Raw genomic sequence first — 17,698 nt, forward strand, 5'->3', positions numbered from 1 at the left:
TACATCCAGGTCAGCAGATTTCTTATACAGGTATGAAGGTGGCTGAAATCAGGTGTATAAAGTTGTTGTCACCTCAAAGCGCTTCTGCTGTTGGCACCACTTGCCCAGTGCCCACGGTATTTGGAAAGTGCTGCCTGCTTGCCTTCTGCATAGGGGCTCTGCTGAAGGCAGGAACATGTCTCCTGCTCTAACCTGGGGCACATGTGCAGCAAATGGCATTTTCCCCTGCTTGGCAGACCTGATGTGTTCTCTCAGAAAGGCTTTGTGTGTTGGCAGCCGTCATGCTGCATACTGCTCTGCATTTGGGAGGGAGCACTGAGCTGTCAGCCAGTAAACACAGTGCTGACAGCTGAAGACTTTGCCATCCTGCAAACCCCGTGACATGAGGACAGTGAGTAAGATGTATGTGAGCTCCAGTGCCAAGATGGAACCAGCTGGACCTTTGAAGGGTTTTGGTGCCATTATCAAGCAAAGCCCACCTTCTGACCGCCTTCCTGAGCCTGGGACTTTGTATAACTCGCACTTACAGATCATGGGGTGACAGCCTCTTGACAGAAGAATTACTTGTATGCCAGGACCAACTGTGGCCCTCCAAGACTCCAGGTAACTGGAAACCGTGCTGAACCACAGACTGGATCAGCTGGCGGAGCCACTGAACTCAACAGACATGGGGCACTTTGGTGGTGATGATCTTTGGCAGCTCCATCAGCTGATCCTGGTCTCTGTGTTTTAGTGCCACATCACTGTGCAGTCCCAGGCACCTTGTATCGCTGAGTGGACACTGCCACTGGAGGTTTGTCTGGCCTGCAGGAGGACTGCTGTCATCTGTTTTAGCCATGAGAGCATTCTGAATGTGAGCATTTGTGTGACACCTCATTTTCACTGTAGTTTGAAAAGTTACAGCTTGGAACACTTGTGTTTCCAACTTGACCTTTCTCTAGCTAGTTATATTCATTTACTTCTTAGCCAATTACAAAAACAAGGAAAATCCCTGAGCTCTAGGGAGATAATGAGGCAATTTATGTTGTTGTTGAGATGAGTTTCCTTTTGTCTTGACTGTGCTCCCCCAGAGACCTAAGTTGTGAGCAAAGCTCATCAAAGGGTTTACTTTTATGGAGGGAAATGAGTTATCTGTTTATACTGCGATGTGCTAAAGATAATGTATCTGGTAGAAGAGAATCTTCTGCAGCATAGCCTAACAGTGATGATATTCATCTGCTGGCTTCCACTTTGTTTGATACGTTGTGGGTGCAGTGCAAAAATTGATGGTATATAGCGATCAAATGGAGAGTGAAGCAACATTACATGAACACAGATGCTATACACAGGAGGAATATGCTGATTCACCCTTTTTTCCAGGTTAATTCAAGTTCATTTTGATCTACACAAGCAGTGCAGTGACCTCAGTTGTTGTAATTCAGCAATTGCTAGCGTGGTTGAAAAAAGTGCTTCCATTCATTTAAAACAGTTTGCATTGCTGCTCTGGATGTTGGAGAAGTATCTCTATTTTTCATCAAGTGATGCTCAATAAAGCAGTCGTGTCTTAATATGCCTTTGGTGAAAGTGTCCACAGGATAGCTGCTCCCTGGAAGCTCTCATTCCTGAAAAGATGAGGAAACATCTTCTTGGATATGAGAAAGTACAGAACTCCTTAGCCTTGCATGGGTTGTGGTTGGAGTACCCTGTGTGGGAAACCTCGAGATAATCTCTGGGTTATTTATGACAATCCCAAATCAAAAGGGAGGCTGCATTCCAGTGTCATGAGGGGGCACTTGCACTTGAAGTGTAAATCAGAAAAGGTCACCCATCAGTGGCTTTGCTGCTTTTGTCCTTTTGAATTTCAACCCATGCTGAGCTCAGGAAATGGTCACAGGGAGGAACAGCCCGCCTCAGTGGAGCTTCAAACAGGTCTGGCCATGGTGCAAGGGTATGCAAAATGCACGTTTGTCCTCCAGTGGCTGTGAAGAGTAAGAGTATGCTAAACAAGCTGAACAACCATGGAAGAACAGGCTGCAAGTCCGTTGTTTCTTCTTTCATCCCTCCTCTTCTGGAGGCCCCTACAGCTGTCCCTCTGAAGTGGGGATGTAACTAGAAGTGCTCTCATCTCTTTTTATTGCGAGGATGAGTTGGTTCATACAACTTGTAAGATCAGCGTCCAAATGAGGTAATAAAAGTAACGCTCTGATTTTTGTAATATGAGAGTTGGATTAGAAAGTGAGAGGTGAGAAAACAGAGTGGAAAATGACTCATTAGGGAGTGCTTACGTTGCCTTTGGGGAGAAGAGATTGAGATGTGGCTGAACTGTGGGGCAGAACAAATGCACCTCGTGCACTCCTTAGTGCTGCTCTAGGATGTCCTTGTGCTTGTGAGATGTTTCTATGTAACAGGAAGTGAAAGGAGATGGAGTCTGGATCCATCCGTATCTCCATGTTCAGAATTACATGGAGTTGGGCCTTTCCGTTTGCTTGATACCGCAGCCATTGGGTGCCACAGGTTTGAAAGCTTGGCTGATAGTGTTGAGTTTGAAACCTGCAGGCTGTGGGAACGTACATCAGGGAAGATGGTGGAGAGGCTGGAGTTGAGAACGAGAAAATGTGCAGGGAGGGACACAAACTACCCCTCCTGCAATCTGCCAAACCTCATTTCTCTCCTATTATGTCTTGCCCACCATGACTACAAGCATCTCACACCCCACTTTTATCTCAAATAAAAAGCTTCTCCTGATGCCCCCACACTTTTCTAGAGCACAGCCCTTCTTTTCTGGCATTCCTGAGACCAAGACTAAGCCCAGATAAACTGTGCTGAAGCTCAAAATTGCTCAAAATTCCTGCAACGTCAGGGGAGACCAGAGGTGTTGCCCACCTCCTGCAGTGCTAGCAGGAGGGCAGGCAGCTGCCTAAAGCTTTCTGCTCAGTTGGTTCTCTACAACCCCAGTTCTTTTTAATGAACTGCACCGCAGAGTTATGGGCAGTGGGATATTAATCCCAGCATTTGGTTGGAGCTCGAGTGCAGCATTTGATCTGAGTTGATATAAGCCAGTCTTATCTCCTGACACCACTTTTGAGAAGTTCATGGCATTTCACTTACAGCTTTAATGCAGGGAGATAACATTACATATCTAGTGTCTGATTGATTCATTGTGTGATTGATAAATGACATGCATATTTTTTGCATGAAAGCAGTCCTTGTAATGTGATTCCCTGCGCAGAAGTTTCTGAAGGGTTTTAAAGAAAATCTTTGTGCTGTACAGAGGTTTGATCAATACATTGCTATTTATATGAAATCACCCTATTTATGTAGAACAGATTACCACACAGCACCTTCACTACCCGTGTCTTTAGATTACGAAGCACCATTCCTTGGAGCTTTACTACAATGAAATGATTTTCTATCTGCCTGTTCTTCCAAGCAGCTGTCTGTGGTGTTTTATGGGGCTGCCTTTTCCTTCTCTGATAGACACTGCAACAATCTCCTGCTGAAGTGTGGAAGTGTTTGGAATACAGAAAATGTTTTGAGGTACTGTAGCATGGCCAAGGGACTCAAGGGGTGAAAACCCAGTGGTGTGGCTGTGAGGCTGAGTGGACAGTAATGGTTGCCTGATATTTGAAAGACCTTTGTGGATATTCCATGTTGTGAATTCGATCGCCACTAGCAGTTATTTGTTTTTCTTCTGTTCTGAACAGGAAGGTAGCCTAGATCATCTCTGAGGTTTCCTGATGACCAGTGCAGAATCTGTTCTTCCACTTCCAACAAAGAACTGAATTTCAGAAGTATTTAGTCTATTTTTTGCAGGTAGTTTTATCTAGGAGCAAGAACAAACTGAAATCAATGCCTGCAAAATGTGCAAACGATCTGGTGAGTTTCTGTAGTCAGTTAATATAACGGCAACCCAAAGAATAAAACTTTAAAAGTGATTTTTAAGGAGAGATGATGAAACAAAACTTTGTGGGTGAACTCAATTTTCTGTCAAAGGTCTTAATCCGAGCTGCCACATTTATTGGACCAGCAATACTCATGCCTCTGCTTAGCAGGTATTGGCTTCCTCTGATGTGAGCATGCCTCTGTCTTTCAGAATGACACTTAAAATCCTTTCATTCTCAAGCCTAACAATTTTTGGATCTTATTTGTTATCACTGTTGGATAGGAGGAGAAACCTGTCCCCTGAGACTGCTGCATGTGTTTGGCAAATGCTGTAAATAATTTGCCAGAACTACAATAACACTTAAAGACCTCCCTCTCCACCACCCCATCCTGCCAAGTGTTTTAGTTACAAGTTTGACATTTTTAGTGAAATATATTTAATATTTTCATAAAATAACTTTGAACAATTCAAGTTTCCTTTAACATACAACTTAATTTGCCAAGCAAGTCCTCTGTCTGCATTAGGAAGTGCTTTTGGTGTGTTTACTGCCTGGGAATATTAAGTTGGCAAGCTTTGGTTTTGAGAGGGGTACTCTTGTGAATAAAATATAGGTAATAGCAAGGGAGCTACATGAGGAGCCTATGAGATGTATGTACTCAGGTCCTTTACTGCATGTTTGGGCCCAGGATTAAACTTCCACTCAGCTCTCAGAAATTCTGGTGGAGCTCCGCAAGGAAAACAAGATCCAAAAAGTGACTTGGGGTCCTTTTTCTTGACCAGGAAAGAACCAAGCCTCTCATTTTTTCCAGCTGTGCTGCTTTCTTCCTGCAGCTCCTCATCCGTAGCCCAGTGCAGGAGAGGAGCACAGAAGGCAACTCAGTCGACTGGAGCTGGCTGATGCGAATGTCTCAACCAGAGCTGAGTGCTTCTCACCTGATGGGAAGCAGAGCTGATCTCAAAGCCATTGCTGGGAACAGATGTTACTTTCTCAGGACTGACTTCATCTCAGGCTGGCCTGGCTCCATGTCCGTAGCACTGCTACATCCCCAGCAGGTGACGGGCAATAAATTGGGCAGAGAGTAATGATGTGATTTTGAGAGTGGAAGGTTATAGCTCCGGTTTATTTTTATCAGGTGTTTTAAAGTAATGGTGGGGAGTCTGATTTCACTCTGAGCTTCTTTGTGCAATTCGCTCTGCAGTGAGCTCTTAGCACAGCATTTTGAGCACTGTTGGATCCTTTCCACATCCCGCTTTGTTCCCTGGCTCTAAAATGCAGGGGTGCCAGGGCTTTACAGCAGCAAAGGTAAATCTCCAACCTGTAACAAGAGCTGGTGAGGCACTGGAGCAGGCTTCTCAGGGAGATGATGGGGTCACCATCCCTGGAGGTTTTCAAGAAAAAGGGTAGATGTGGCACTGAGTGGCCTAGAGCAATCACATGAGTGGCTTGATGGTCGGACTGGATGATCTTTCCAACCTTAACAATTCTATGATTCTAAGTTCCCCAGGTGCCTCTGAGTGCAGCAGCACAGTGAGGGAGCGCCAGTCCTTCCTTGCTGCTGCTCTCTCAGGCAAAGCCCCAGTGGTCTGGTGATCTGCTGAACTTCAACTGGACTTCATCTAGTAGGTTGGCCTATGATTTTGTGCTTTCTGTGTCTCCCTTGAAGAAGATGTCTGCTGATGAAACAGTCACTTTTTGCCATCTCTTGGGAGATCCTGTAAAACTGTAAAGGAAACCATGTACCTTTGCAGAAAGAGCATAAGCTGTGTTACCTATGGCTCATCAGAACCCTTTTTTTTTTGTTTGTGGTCTTCCATGCAATAGCTGATGACATAAGCTTTACCTTTTGGTCTACATTGGGTCAGTACAATGACATCAGCAATTGCTTGTGGTGTAATTTATCAATATGACGAAACCTTTTCCATTCACTAATTAGCTTGTCTCCTTTGGCTGTAGCCTCTAAGATGCTGTAAAGATGAAGTCACCGCAACTCTCTGGGTACCTAGTCCATCAGACTGTAGTGGACACTTACTGAATGCCTTTTGGCTTTCAAAACCAAACAACTGTGTCTGTATTAGAGCTTTGTGTTCACAGGTCTCCTAAAACTACAAGAGATGCCATTCACCATCAAAAAGCTTTACCATTGTAAAGCTCCCTGTTTAGCTCTGTGTCTGAATGAGTGATTAAATACTTCTTATATTTTGCCAAATAATTTGCTAGAAAGAAAGATACATCCAGCAAGTTATGCAATTACCATTATTAATCAGCTCATGTCTTTATGAGATCGAGGGAATCTTATTTTACACTTGAATTTTTAGCTGATGAGCTAGGTTCACGCAGTTTCTTTCCCTCCTTTTCAGAAAGGAGTGGAGGGGAGTTCATTCTGTCAGTGCTGTCAGAGCAGATATCCCCTATTTGTTTATTAATAATATCCATCTGGATTATGTCGAATGATCCCCCCTGCATTTCCATGGGTTTCTATCCAAAGAAGAACGTTCTGAGCCCCGTTGTATCCATTTTGAAATTGCTAGGAGCCTGGCTGTTCTTCCCCTGTTTCTAGCACCTACTAGTTACAGGACATCAGGAATGCAAGCAGAGGGCAGATGATGGGAGGAGGCTGTTTTTGTGAAATCTTCTTTTGATGTGTGCAAACAACCAAAATAGGGTTCTTAACAGCCACTGAAAGCCAAAAAAAAATCCTCTGACACTTACCATCTCAAAAAGATGAAAACCTTCCTCCCATTTCCATTGTCCCTGGGCTGAGCTTTTGATCTGACGCAAGAAATGTGGTATGTGTCTGAAGTTTAGAAAGTTTATGCTGGCAGATGGGAAAGAGGGAGCCGGCTTGAGCGAGCCTGGACCGAGCTGGGACCGAGCTTCAGGCACGGAGTGCTGACGTCCCAGCGAGGGCCCTGATGTGAGCGGGCCGTGCCTGGGAGAGCCAGGCTTCTTGCCATGGGAGACAGTGAGTGCCAGGAGCTGCTGAAGTGAGCCTGGGGCCTGGTGGGACCTACAGAGCCCTCACAGCCATCACCCCTGTCCCCAGCACGGCCTGCAGGCCGCTCGGCCAGGCGCTGCATCAGGCCTGCTCCCGCTGCGCTGCTGGCAGCAGGCAGACCCAGCACTGCTATCCTCCCAGTCCGGCTCAGCCGAGCGGGAGGGGGGGTGTCTGGAAGGCAGAGGCAGGCCCTGTTCTGGTGGGACCTCTCCTGCCAGAGGCTCTGGTTCAGCACGTCCAGTTGTGCTCCGATTTGACTTTTTGTTTCTGTACGTGCAAAGAGGCAAAACCCTGAGTGCTGTGCTGACTCGAGGCCATCCTTCCCCTTGCGCAATGCAGTGCAAGTTGGGAGGAAAGTTCTCCACATCTTGAGCAGTGATCTGCCCTCCTGCCACCACCAGGAGCAAGCTCAGATTCCACCCTTTGCACCACCTCTGTGCCTTCTGCTTGACTGTGTGACTGACGTGATCCACGGCTTCAACACGCCTCCTTTATGCACCGTTTCCTGCTCCTTTATTTTCCTCACAGCCCTTGCACTGTGGGTGATGAGAGGTGGGCACTGCCTGCTGTGAGCATTCCCACCCTTCGCTCTTTGCCGCCTTCCTCTCTCCCTCAACCGTGTGGACTAGGAAATACTCAGCCTTTAATGCGGAGACTCTAATACATTGCACGTTTTGCTCATTTGCTTTCTGGCCGTGAGCCCCTGTGGTGTCATTTTCCAGCAGTTTACTCAGAGGGCTAGAAACTTTCTTTTTTTGTTTAATGAAAGTGGGAATTCACCCTGAGTCCCTCAACTAGGGCAATGGCAGCTTTAAGAAAAACAGAACGTGACAGATAATAGATGAACGTCTCCAGTGCTCTCATAAGGACCTGGTTTCTGCTGCATGCTGTGCTAGCTTGCAAAAGGACACTCCTCGCCGAGAGAAGTGTTTGCGCTTTGTGAATGTGACTGAATCCCTCGTGCTTTCCCTCCTTCACTTTGGCTCTCTGGATCTCACGGATGTGAAAGCTCTCTTCTTTTTCGTTTACATCTCTTGGACACATTTTCAGGCCTAATCATAAAAACTAGATTTTCTCACAAATTTCAAGTCCTGAGGCTTCCCAATCTCTTGTCATTTTGTGCCCTGGGAGAATAAGCTCATTACTATGGCTTGAGCCCTGGTGACCACGGAGTACACTCAGCCAATCTATAAAAGTGCACACTAGATTATTTCATGCATGCCTTTAAGTCCTTTACAGCGTTTATCAGCAATGCGCTCATTTGAAACATGTTTTTTTAATGAAAAGGGTACCGTTGCCACTGTTTAGTGTTGATGATGTGGTAACACGTTTTTATTATCACCCATAAAAATGATTTGGAGCTGTTCCTGCAGCCGGGCTGTGCTAGTTCTGCTCACACTGCCCCGGGGTTGCAGGCCCTGCAGTTTGCTGCTCTCTGACCATGGATTTACTGTCACCTCATCCTGCAGCACCCCTTGGCCAGGCAGAGCTGTGCCCAACACAGCCTGCCATCCTCTTGCCACTGCAGGAGCATCCAAACCACAGCCTGGCTCTGGTCCCTCTAGTTCACCACCACACAGATTGGTCTTGCCTCTATTGCTGAGTCCGCTTTGGCAACGCTGTTCAGGTATTTTGCCGGGGAAGCAAGAGGATAATATAACAGTATAAACTGGTTCAGAAAATGCCTTCAATGCTCACTTGAGCCCCACGTCAATGGGAATTAAGTCCGATTGTGGCAAGGCGCATGCTTGAGTGTTTGTTGAAGTGATGGCATATTTCCTTCAGCCTGACAAATTACAGGGCAGGAGCACAGAAGTGGACGAGGCATACGGAACCGATTCCTTTCTTGCCTTGCATCCGAGAAGCTGTTGGATAGAAGCAGGGCTCACGGTGGCCTGATGCCTTTTGCTTTTTTATTACTATTAAAGTGAGGCTCTGGACCCGGGAACAATGCAACAAAGGAGGAGTTTCCCTTGTTTGCAACAGCTGAGGTTCAGTTCCCCTGCACTTAAGCTAGCTCCCAGTTTAATTAGTTTCTGATTCAGTTCTGTCAGGCCAGTGCATTCTGCAGGAAGTTCATCATTCCTGGCATTGCTGTAATTCTGGCTCTCACCAAGCCTTGCAATAAATAAGTGATAAACCCCATAATAATTGCAAGTTAAAAACAAATGAGTGGAGCCAAGTCACTCTCATTTATAATTGCAGTGTGACTTCATTATGTAAAGACAAATGCAGCATGTAAAAACTGAAACTTCTAGGGATTTAGTAGAAAGTTTCAGCTGTATTCTCTTTTATTTCCCCTACCAGTAAATCAGGGTTGGATTTAGTCGTTTCCAAACGGGGGGTACCAGTGCTATAACAAATCACGATGATGCACTTCTCAAACTGTTTTCTGGTGTAGAGTTTACTGGGGGCACTGAGTGCTTGGATCAGAACTCTAGTTCTGGACACCTCAGCCCTGCTTCTGCTCCGTGGGCACCCTGTTTCTCATCTGGGCTTTGCCAGGTGAGTGCAGGGCTGCAGCAGTGCTTCCCAAGCACAGCTCCTTGCCTGCCCCGCAGGGCAAGCAGTTCTGCCCTTGGCTTTTCTGAGCAGCTTCTGCCTAGCAAGTGGGATAAAACTCATATGCAGTGGAGCACAGGGGAGTGGCTGTTCTTGCTTAGTAGTTTGAGAGTCAGGGGGAAGGAGCATTTAGATTAAAACAGAAAAAGATATTGTATAAAAACCAAAAATGATTACAAATTGCAATGACCGTTCCCCCTGGCTTCACTTTAACTGAGTTTATCAGAAGGCAGTGTCCACCTGGACCCTCCATCCTCCACTCCTTGTGGATATTTAGGGACATGGTTTAGTGGGCACAGTGGTGATGGGTCAGTGGTTGAACTAGAGAGCTGTTAGTGGTCATTTCCAACCTTTATGATTCAATAGCATTTAAGCTTTTTGCAGTTTCATGTGGGCCGCCAGTGGAGGGGAAGCACAGTCAGAATCATATAGGACAAAAAGGATTGTTTGGCCAAGGAGCTTAGGTTGTGAGCAGCCCAGACAGCTCTGGGACACACACTGGGATGGGGATTTATTTGAGTTGTGAGTTTTAATAGTACTCTACTACTGCTACGCAGAGCTTTTTGAGGAAATCGCCTCTTTTTTATTTGCTCCAAAATTAAATCACTTCAGCTCTTTAAAAGCTTCATATTCTCTCTGGTCTTTAATTAAATAAGCTTTTGTCCTTTGACTTGCAGCCAGTAGTAGTCCCCAGACATTGCAGTCTATCACCTGGGGCATCCCACAGCCCTTTGCACGGCATTGGCTCTCAGTGATTCTAACCTGATTTCAACCTAGCAGTGAAAAGCTGTGTCCTCACTCCAGCTTTGCTCCCTGGTTTCTGTTCCTCACCGGGGAGACAGTCTCATTGAGGCTGAATGTCTGCAAACAGTGAAGCCCTCTATGAAGAGGGCGTGCAGCGCTGCACTGGACTCTCCTGCAACATAACAGCTAATTTCCAAGCTATTACTGCCTCTTTCCAGAAAACCAGTAGAGCTTCAACACCAAAAATCCTGCGGTCTTCTGTACAGTTACCCACATCTCCTGTTGGCAAGGGAGGAGTTTCAAGACTACTTGGGGTTGAAGCTGTGTCAGTGGGAAACCATCCCACTGACCTTATCTGCCTTCCCTGTGGCCCCTCTCTAGATCCTTCTGCTTGAAGCCGCGGAGCGAAGCCCACCACTGGAAAACAACCTGCCCATCACTGGGACCACCGCCACCTGGTACGACGACTTGCTGCCGGATGCGTTTCCCCTGCTAAATCCCGGGACTGTCCTGAGGAAAACGGTGGGACCTGTTGGTAAGTGTGGTCTGCTCTCCATTGAGTCACTCTGCCTACATATGTGGTACCTGTAGGGTATTGTACAAACATAAAAGGTCGTGCCAAGCTCACTTAGCAGAGAGCTTCACAGGACGGAAGTTGGAGGGAAACTTTAGCATCTCCTTTCCTTTGCTTTGTAAAGAAGAGGGCTAAGGTTTTCAGATGGGCAATTCTTTGTTTGCTTGTGGGCATGTTTGCTGATGGGATGAGTGTGAGGCAGGCAGCTGCAGGAGGATCCCTGTCTGCTTTGCACCCTCAGTGGGGACAACTGTAGCATGGGGGGCTGCAAGTGCTCGCTGCAAGGTGGGATTTTGCTCAGCAAGAGAGGCAGTTCAAGAGCTACACCTTGGTGTTAGGGTCAGAAGCAGCTTTACTTAGCTCCAGAGCCATCAGTCCTCCTGGAACTGGGGGTTGTTCATTCTAAAGGTTTAATATTGTTTGTGTCTGCATGGATCTGGAGACCTGGATAGCTCGAAACATTCCTGAGGAAACTCCAGAGAGCCATCACAGTGGGGTGCCTGGGACCACTTGTGTTCCCTTGTTGAGCTAAATGCAGTGTTTCTCCATCAGGAGTGGTGTGGGGAGGTAGAGGACTATGGCAGGGGTAATTCTTGGTTTTATGAGGAGGAATGACTTTCCCATGAATATCAGCATCAGTTGCACTCTGCATTATATTTTTTAAATTTACTGTAAACACAATGGGCTGTTTTATGATCCCTCTTGTGGCATGAAAAAAAAATACACTGACAAGAAATTCCCTCCGAGCCCACTTGGCTAGACAGATCACTCCGCATTGAATTTCCTTGACCTTGGCATCCTCAATTCAAGACCTCCACTCCCTGTCTGTCAGTTGCTTCACTTGCTCCCCAAGCAGTTCTTTATCCTCTATAGAGCCTGCTTTCCTTTTTTTCTTTCTTTTTTTTCCCCTTTATTTTGTCAGAGCGGTTTATTATGGCAGCCTTTCATGAGTGCAGCAGACTTGGAGCAACCAACATAGACCAGATGTCGTCCATGTTTATAATTTGACAGGATGCCACAACATGGAGGGAGGTTCGCTAACAATATGTTCTGCAAAGTATTTTCAGAACCACACTGATGGCTGCCAGGAACTGAATTAAAGCCGTTTCCCCCAGTGTCCGTTATGTGTTCATTCTGCCTTCTCCATGTCATTTATTTTTGCTGTTGTTGTATCTCTGCACCTGCACTTTGTTGTGCTGAAGTGAATGTAAGCAACTGTACAGACAACTCTGTCCTTTCCACTCAGTGTCTTCTCCGTTCTGAGGCTCTGTGTGCATGATAATCTGCTCAGCAAGGAGCAATGAGTGCTGCTCTCCCAGGCATTTGGCAGTGCTCTTAAGGAGAACAATCTCTTGTAGCACTCGCATCGTGTTGACTCTATGGCCCAGTATCAGCAGATATCTGATAGAGAGCATCTCCCAAAACAGGATGTTGTTGTCTGAAGCTTGGTGTTATCAGTCAGACTCCCACACTGTGTAAACAGCTGTCTGCATGCTACCAGGTGTAGTTGTTACTCATTGTCACCCTTTGTTTTTCTAGCCTTGATTTATGTAACCTAAGTGTGGAATAACTCCTCTAGTGTAATAACTGGCGATCAGGCATGCACTGGGCCATTTCAGGTCAGCACAATGTCTTTCAGCAATCAGAAGTAATCAGTTAAGTTGCTTATTGACATGTGATTGCCTTCTCAATGCTCCAGCTGAGCTCTGCGTGCTTTGCTGAGGAGCTTTGGGGATGTTTCATGGATCAGGGTTCACACTTGGCTTCCTTCCCTCCCCACATCAGTTTGCATCTACCATTCAAACCCAGCCAAAAAATGCACTGTGGATTTCAGTGAAATGTAGGGAACTTGATGCAGTTGGTTTAGGACAATGGGGACTGCCTGTTTTGTGTGATTTCTACATGGTTCTGTGACTTGTTGCTTAAAGTTAACCTCAGGTTCCCTTGCAGCAATTGCAGACCTCTGGAGATCTTTCAACAAGTGTCACCGTGGATTAGGTATAAGTTAAACCTGAGTTCCCTGTGTGATTTGAGGCTGAGGAAAGCCAAACCTCTGTACCTCCCATCACCTTCCACAGTGTTTTTGTGACATACTGCCTACTCTGCCCGCGTCTCCTCTTTCAGCCAAAGCAAATCCACATCCCAGCTTGCATGCTGCCAAGTTTCTAAACCCCAAGGACTAAGGCCAGGATGTTGGTACCTAACACAGAGATGGGTGATAGGAATCAGATGCTTTGAACGGTGGGAGTGTTTCTGGATGACCTTACAGCTCTGAGTTGGCTGATGCCTCCCCAGGCTGAGGTCCAGGAAAACTTGCTACTGTTTGTTAGGGTGACTATTTCTTTTGTGAGTGACAGGGCTGAGAATAGACAACCATTTAAAAGCACTCGGAGCTGTTGAGACAGCTGCACTGCTGGCCCTTCTGATCAGCTTGTTAATCAACAGGATACATCTTACTGAGAATTAAGAAAATATATATACTCTAGCTGAGCCAGTTGGCAGCAAGAGACCTAATATTTCTTGTCTTCTTTTTTTTTCTTTCCTTTTTAACCCTGACCATTTTAATTAGAGCCTAAAGGACACAGAGGTGCAGAGGAGCAGCTAATACCACAGGGTAAGTGAACAGTTTCTTCTGTTGCCTCTTTTAAAGCACAAAATGTTGCTATGCCCAGACCTGTACGTGATATCTTCCCCTCAAAAAGCAGAAAGATCCTGTGGCCACGAGCCCTCAATGATTCAGAGCCATGCAGTACAGAGAGGCTGGATTTCTCTTTGGGTTGTATTTGATCACGGGAGGCAAAACAGCAGGTTTATCATCTCTGAGACATTCTGTTCCCCCAGAACATGAAGGATGGAAACACTGCCCACAGGAGAGGCACTGAAGGACGCATGGCTTCAGCAAGTGGGGAACGTGCTGAGTGATGGGAGAGCACACCATTATTACCTTAGTGATGTGGCCTGCCAGGGGCACGGAGAGCTGCTGGTGATTATCAGAGCATTGATTTGATTTGCTCTGTACAGAGAATAATGTGTTCCTGTGTATACAGAGACCTTGGGGAAGAAAGGGAGCAGGTGTAATGTTGCAGGTTAATGAGAGGGCCAGGAAGAAAATCCAGGCCTCTGCCCATCTGATTTGGTCTCTAGCAGTAGGATGCTCACACTCTACCTGTTTTTTGTTGTTACTGTTGTTTTCTTCTGTGGGTTTTTCTTTCATATATTTCAGGAAATGAATGCTTTCCAGAGGCTTTGGCTTCTAAAGCAGTGCCACTGCAGCAGAGCTAAGAAATGCCAGCTGAAGATTTGGCCTGTTTGTATTTCCTCCCCCTCCTTTTTCCCTGAATCCTTCCCAATTTATTCTCCCTTTTGCACTTGTCTCTTTTATGCTGGTAACACCATTTGTCACCAGTATGAGCATTTGCCTGACACGTTACCTAGTGCTGCTTCTCTCAGCCTTTCCTTCAGCATTTTCCTCCTTCAGGGAAGTAATTGCCAGTTTCTTTAAAGCTCCGCTGCTGCAGCATGATTGAGGATGCTAGCAGCAAATGATTGCTCTTGGTCTGCAGAAGTTCACAGGATTGATTTATAAAGATTGAATTGAAGAACTGAGGTTGACTTACATGAGTGAGGAAATGCTTTGACCCATGCTCAGCAGTACAGTGTGTTATGCTTGCAAACATTGCTTCTGCTGTTCCCTCTGTGCTGGGAAGAATTTGCTGCAGTAAAGGTGTGATGGGGGGCCTGGTAGGGTAGAAGAAGCCATTCAGTGCTCTAAGCAAATGGTCTTACTCTGTTAAATGGGCTCCTGATCACCTGCCTGAGCTTGCCAAGTGCAGCACTCACTGTGTCAGGTGGGATTTCGGCTTCAATCCATTGAAGGAGCCCTTCTTTCTATTCATAGAAAAGTCTGCAGCTTGCACCCTGTGGGTAAGCAAATTGATCCAAATGAAAATCTTACCTGAGCCTTGTGTGTTAGTACACAGCCTGGTTCCTTTGGGGCCAGCATGGAGGTGCTGCCTGGCCCACTTGTTTATTTTCTTCCTTTTTTTTTCCCCCTCCATTCCTCTCCACTTCCTGCCCACTACAGGTTCTCCTGCTACTGGTCTCGGAGAGGCCAGAACATCTCCTTATAGCAGGAATGGGGGAAGATGTTGCCCAAAAACGAATCAAATCTGTGCTCTGCTGAGTTGTTCGTGAATGTAAAATATAGAGAGACTTGAAATCTGAATGTGCTGAACCTTGAACTCAGCCAGGTCTTCCTCTGGCTTTGTAGATGTCTGCAACTGCTTTCAAAAGCTCTTTGGTAGCCCAGAAACCAGGAACCTGTGACTCTGTCAGTTAATGCCTTTATTGTAACTATTAACCACTTAATCTGAGCAGACAGAATAACTCGCCCACCTCTGTAAGGTATTAAAGGCTTTACTGATGTTTGCAGAGCATTTAAGTGTATCTTTCCAAAGCAGCTATGACCTTTGTGAGCAAAAGACAGTGTTTTTCTGAAAAATACTGTACAACTGCCAATTGTTGTTTTTATTTTGATAGTCTAAAGGAAGCAAGATTTTATTTAACATCAGAAATGGTCGCTTTCAGATAATGAATGCTGCCTGCATCTTTCTTAGGCTTAGGTAGGCTTATCTACCTCGTCTGAGTAGAGATGCCAAGGGGCTGTAATTACTGCGTAACTGGTATTTCCAGGTGGGCTTTCTCAGCATCCTACCTACTGATATAAATTAACAACATCTTGTTACTTCAAAATGGGTGCATTCACTTCACTTGGGGATGAAAAATGTTTGTGCACAGCATGGTGCACTCACTCGATAAATGAAAACAGGAGAAAACAAGGAAACATTTTTGACACAGAATCTCTGGGTGGTATGTATATGCCAACCAGAGCAAGTGGGAGACAGGGCTTGATTTGTTTTGGCAGATATATGGCAGATATAGAACGGGCTGGGTTGGAAGGACCTTAAAGCCCATCCAGTTCTGACACCATTGGGCTCATTGCCCCCCACGAGGTCAGGCTGCCCAGGGTCCTATCCAACCTGGCCTTGGGCACCTCCAGGGATGGGGCAACCCATCTCTGGGCAACCTGTTAAATATATTTTATGTGTTACATATTTTCTGCCTACTGAGACTACCATGAGATGGCATGAGGGAGCAGCCAGAGCCCACCCAGGGCTGTTCAGACCTTGAGATGGGACAGCTGCACAGTCAGGTTGGCTCTGAGCAGCACGTCCCAGCTGAGGATCACAACCTGCTGACTGCTGTGCATGGAGATGCACATGTTTCTTTAAGACTAGAAGGAGAAATGGGGAAGCAAGGTCCAGTCTGGCTCTTCTCCTCTATATACTGGCAAGCTTTTGCCACCAGTACCACCCTATCTGTGCTACCTGCACAAAGCTGCATTTCTCCCCCTTGCAGAGTCCCTCTCTGCTGGTTTCTAGGTTGCAAAAGATCTTCTGATCTCAGTAGTGTCTTAATCTCTGACTCATTTTCTATCTGGATGTTTTCAGGACTGCCAGGACAGGTTGGTCCTCCAGGCCCAGTTGGACCAACTGGTCTTCCAGGACCACCGGGACCAAAAGGCGAGAAGGGACAACCTGGGGAGAGGGGCCCAGCAGGACCACCAGGTAGGTCCCATGGGAAGGCAAGGTATGACAGGGAATATTTCATGTTGTTCAAATTGTCTCTGCAAACAGACCACACACACAATCTTGAGATTTCAGTTTATATTAAATCCATTCCTTGAAGTCCTCTGAGCACTGAACTCAGCCAGCAGCCCTCAGAATAGGTACTGTCTGCATGGAGAGCAGTGAAAGTCCTTGGGATTTCCTATGGAGTTGGGGAGAACTTGTCCCAGAAAGCAGAACAGCAGGATCATGTTTTCCCATCCTGCTCAGGAGCTGTGAAAACCAATCTCCAATCTGTCAGCCTTTGGAAAAGAGCATTTCCTGTTCAACCCTCTCACTGTGTGCCTGTTTTAACTGCCTTTTTTCTCCATCATTTGTGTCAAGCTGTCAGATGCCAGAATGTCAAATTAATGATGCCGTTGTATGCTAAGGGAAAAGGTTATGAGGCCGCTCTTTCACAGTGCACTCCATTCCTGTGCTCAGAGACTTTCTACATCCCCTAAACCTTTTGATGAAGGCAATACTACACGACAGGTGTCAGACCTCAGCCTCTGTGCTTTGTATGCATTTGAAAGGCTGTGCCTCGTAAATGTGAGCTCAGGAAAGGTTTAAAATTTGGAGAGTGCCTTAAAATGTGAGAGTGGCTCTGAATGCTTTTTTGGCAATTCCTGGCAGACTCTCAGTGGCTGGTCTTGCCAAAGATGTGTTTGCTTTTTGGTTTCTCCATTTGCAACAAAAGCTTTCCAGTCCCAAAGGAGTCAGAATTGATTTGCTGCTGCATTGATGGTTTCTGTTGTTATTTCCGTGCTTTTGTGGTGGTAAGGTGACATACAGGTGTATCTGAAGGGAAAGAGAAAGAGCTGTACTGCTTTCAAGCTGCCTTTAGTTTCTTACTCAGTCTCAGGGAGAAATAATTTTTTTTTGAGCTTTGTAGCACCTTTGGGCCAAGTAAGGCCATTTGCTGTTCATAGGAAGAAGCCAAAGAGAATTAGCTTCCCAATTTTCAATATTTTTCCCCTGATTCCCACAATTATAGTTAGGGACATAAATTCTGTTTACCAAGAGAGCAAGAATATGCTGTGATATTCCCAGACCATGGTAGGACCTGCTTAGAGGGTTCTGTTGCTTAACAGAAATAATTCTGAGACCACATTGCCATCCTTTTATCTCATCTCTGCATGTTTTACATCTCCATCACATCTGGCAGTGGTGAGTATTTTCAGGTAGCATTTAGCTTCTGTCTTTGAGAAACTATTCCTATCTAGACTCTTTTTTCCAGGAATGAATGGGCTTCCTACTGCTTTTTACATCCATTAGCACATGTTCAAGTGCA

The 17,698-nt window shown here is 46.0% G+C and overlaps 1 protein-coding gene across 1 annotated transcript in view; it reads left to right on the forward strand.

The window, feature by feature from the left end:
- COL26A1 (collagen type XXVI alpha 1 chain) overlaps nt 1-17,698 on the forward strand; it is a 157,070-nt gene that overhangs the window by 116,359 nt on the left and 23,013 nt on the right. The window contains exons 6-8 of the mRNA XM_042879798.1: nt 10,546-10,699; nt 13,308-13,352; nt 16,249-16,365. Of these exons, the coding sequence (XP_042735732.1) occupies nt 10,546-10,699; nt 13,308-13,352; nt 16,249-16,365 (316 nt within the window). The remainder of the gene's footprint in view (nt 1-10,545; nt 10,700-13,307; nt 13,353-16,248; nt 16,366-17,698) is intronic.

The sequence above is a fragment of the Lagopus leucura genome, unplaced genomic scaffold, assembly GCF_019238085.1.
Source record: "Lagopus leucura isolate 7727_CA_CO unplaced genomic scaffold, USGS_WTPT01 Super-Scaffold_100024, whole genome shotgun sequence".
Lineage (NCBI taxonomy): Eukaryota > Metazoa > Chordata > Aves > Galliformes > Phasianidae > Lagopus > Lagopus leucura.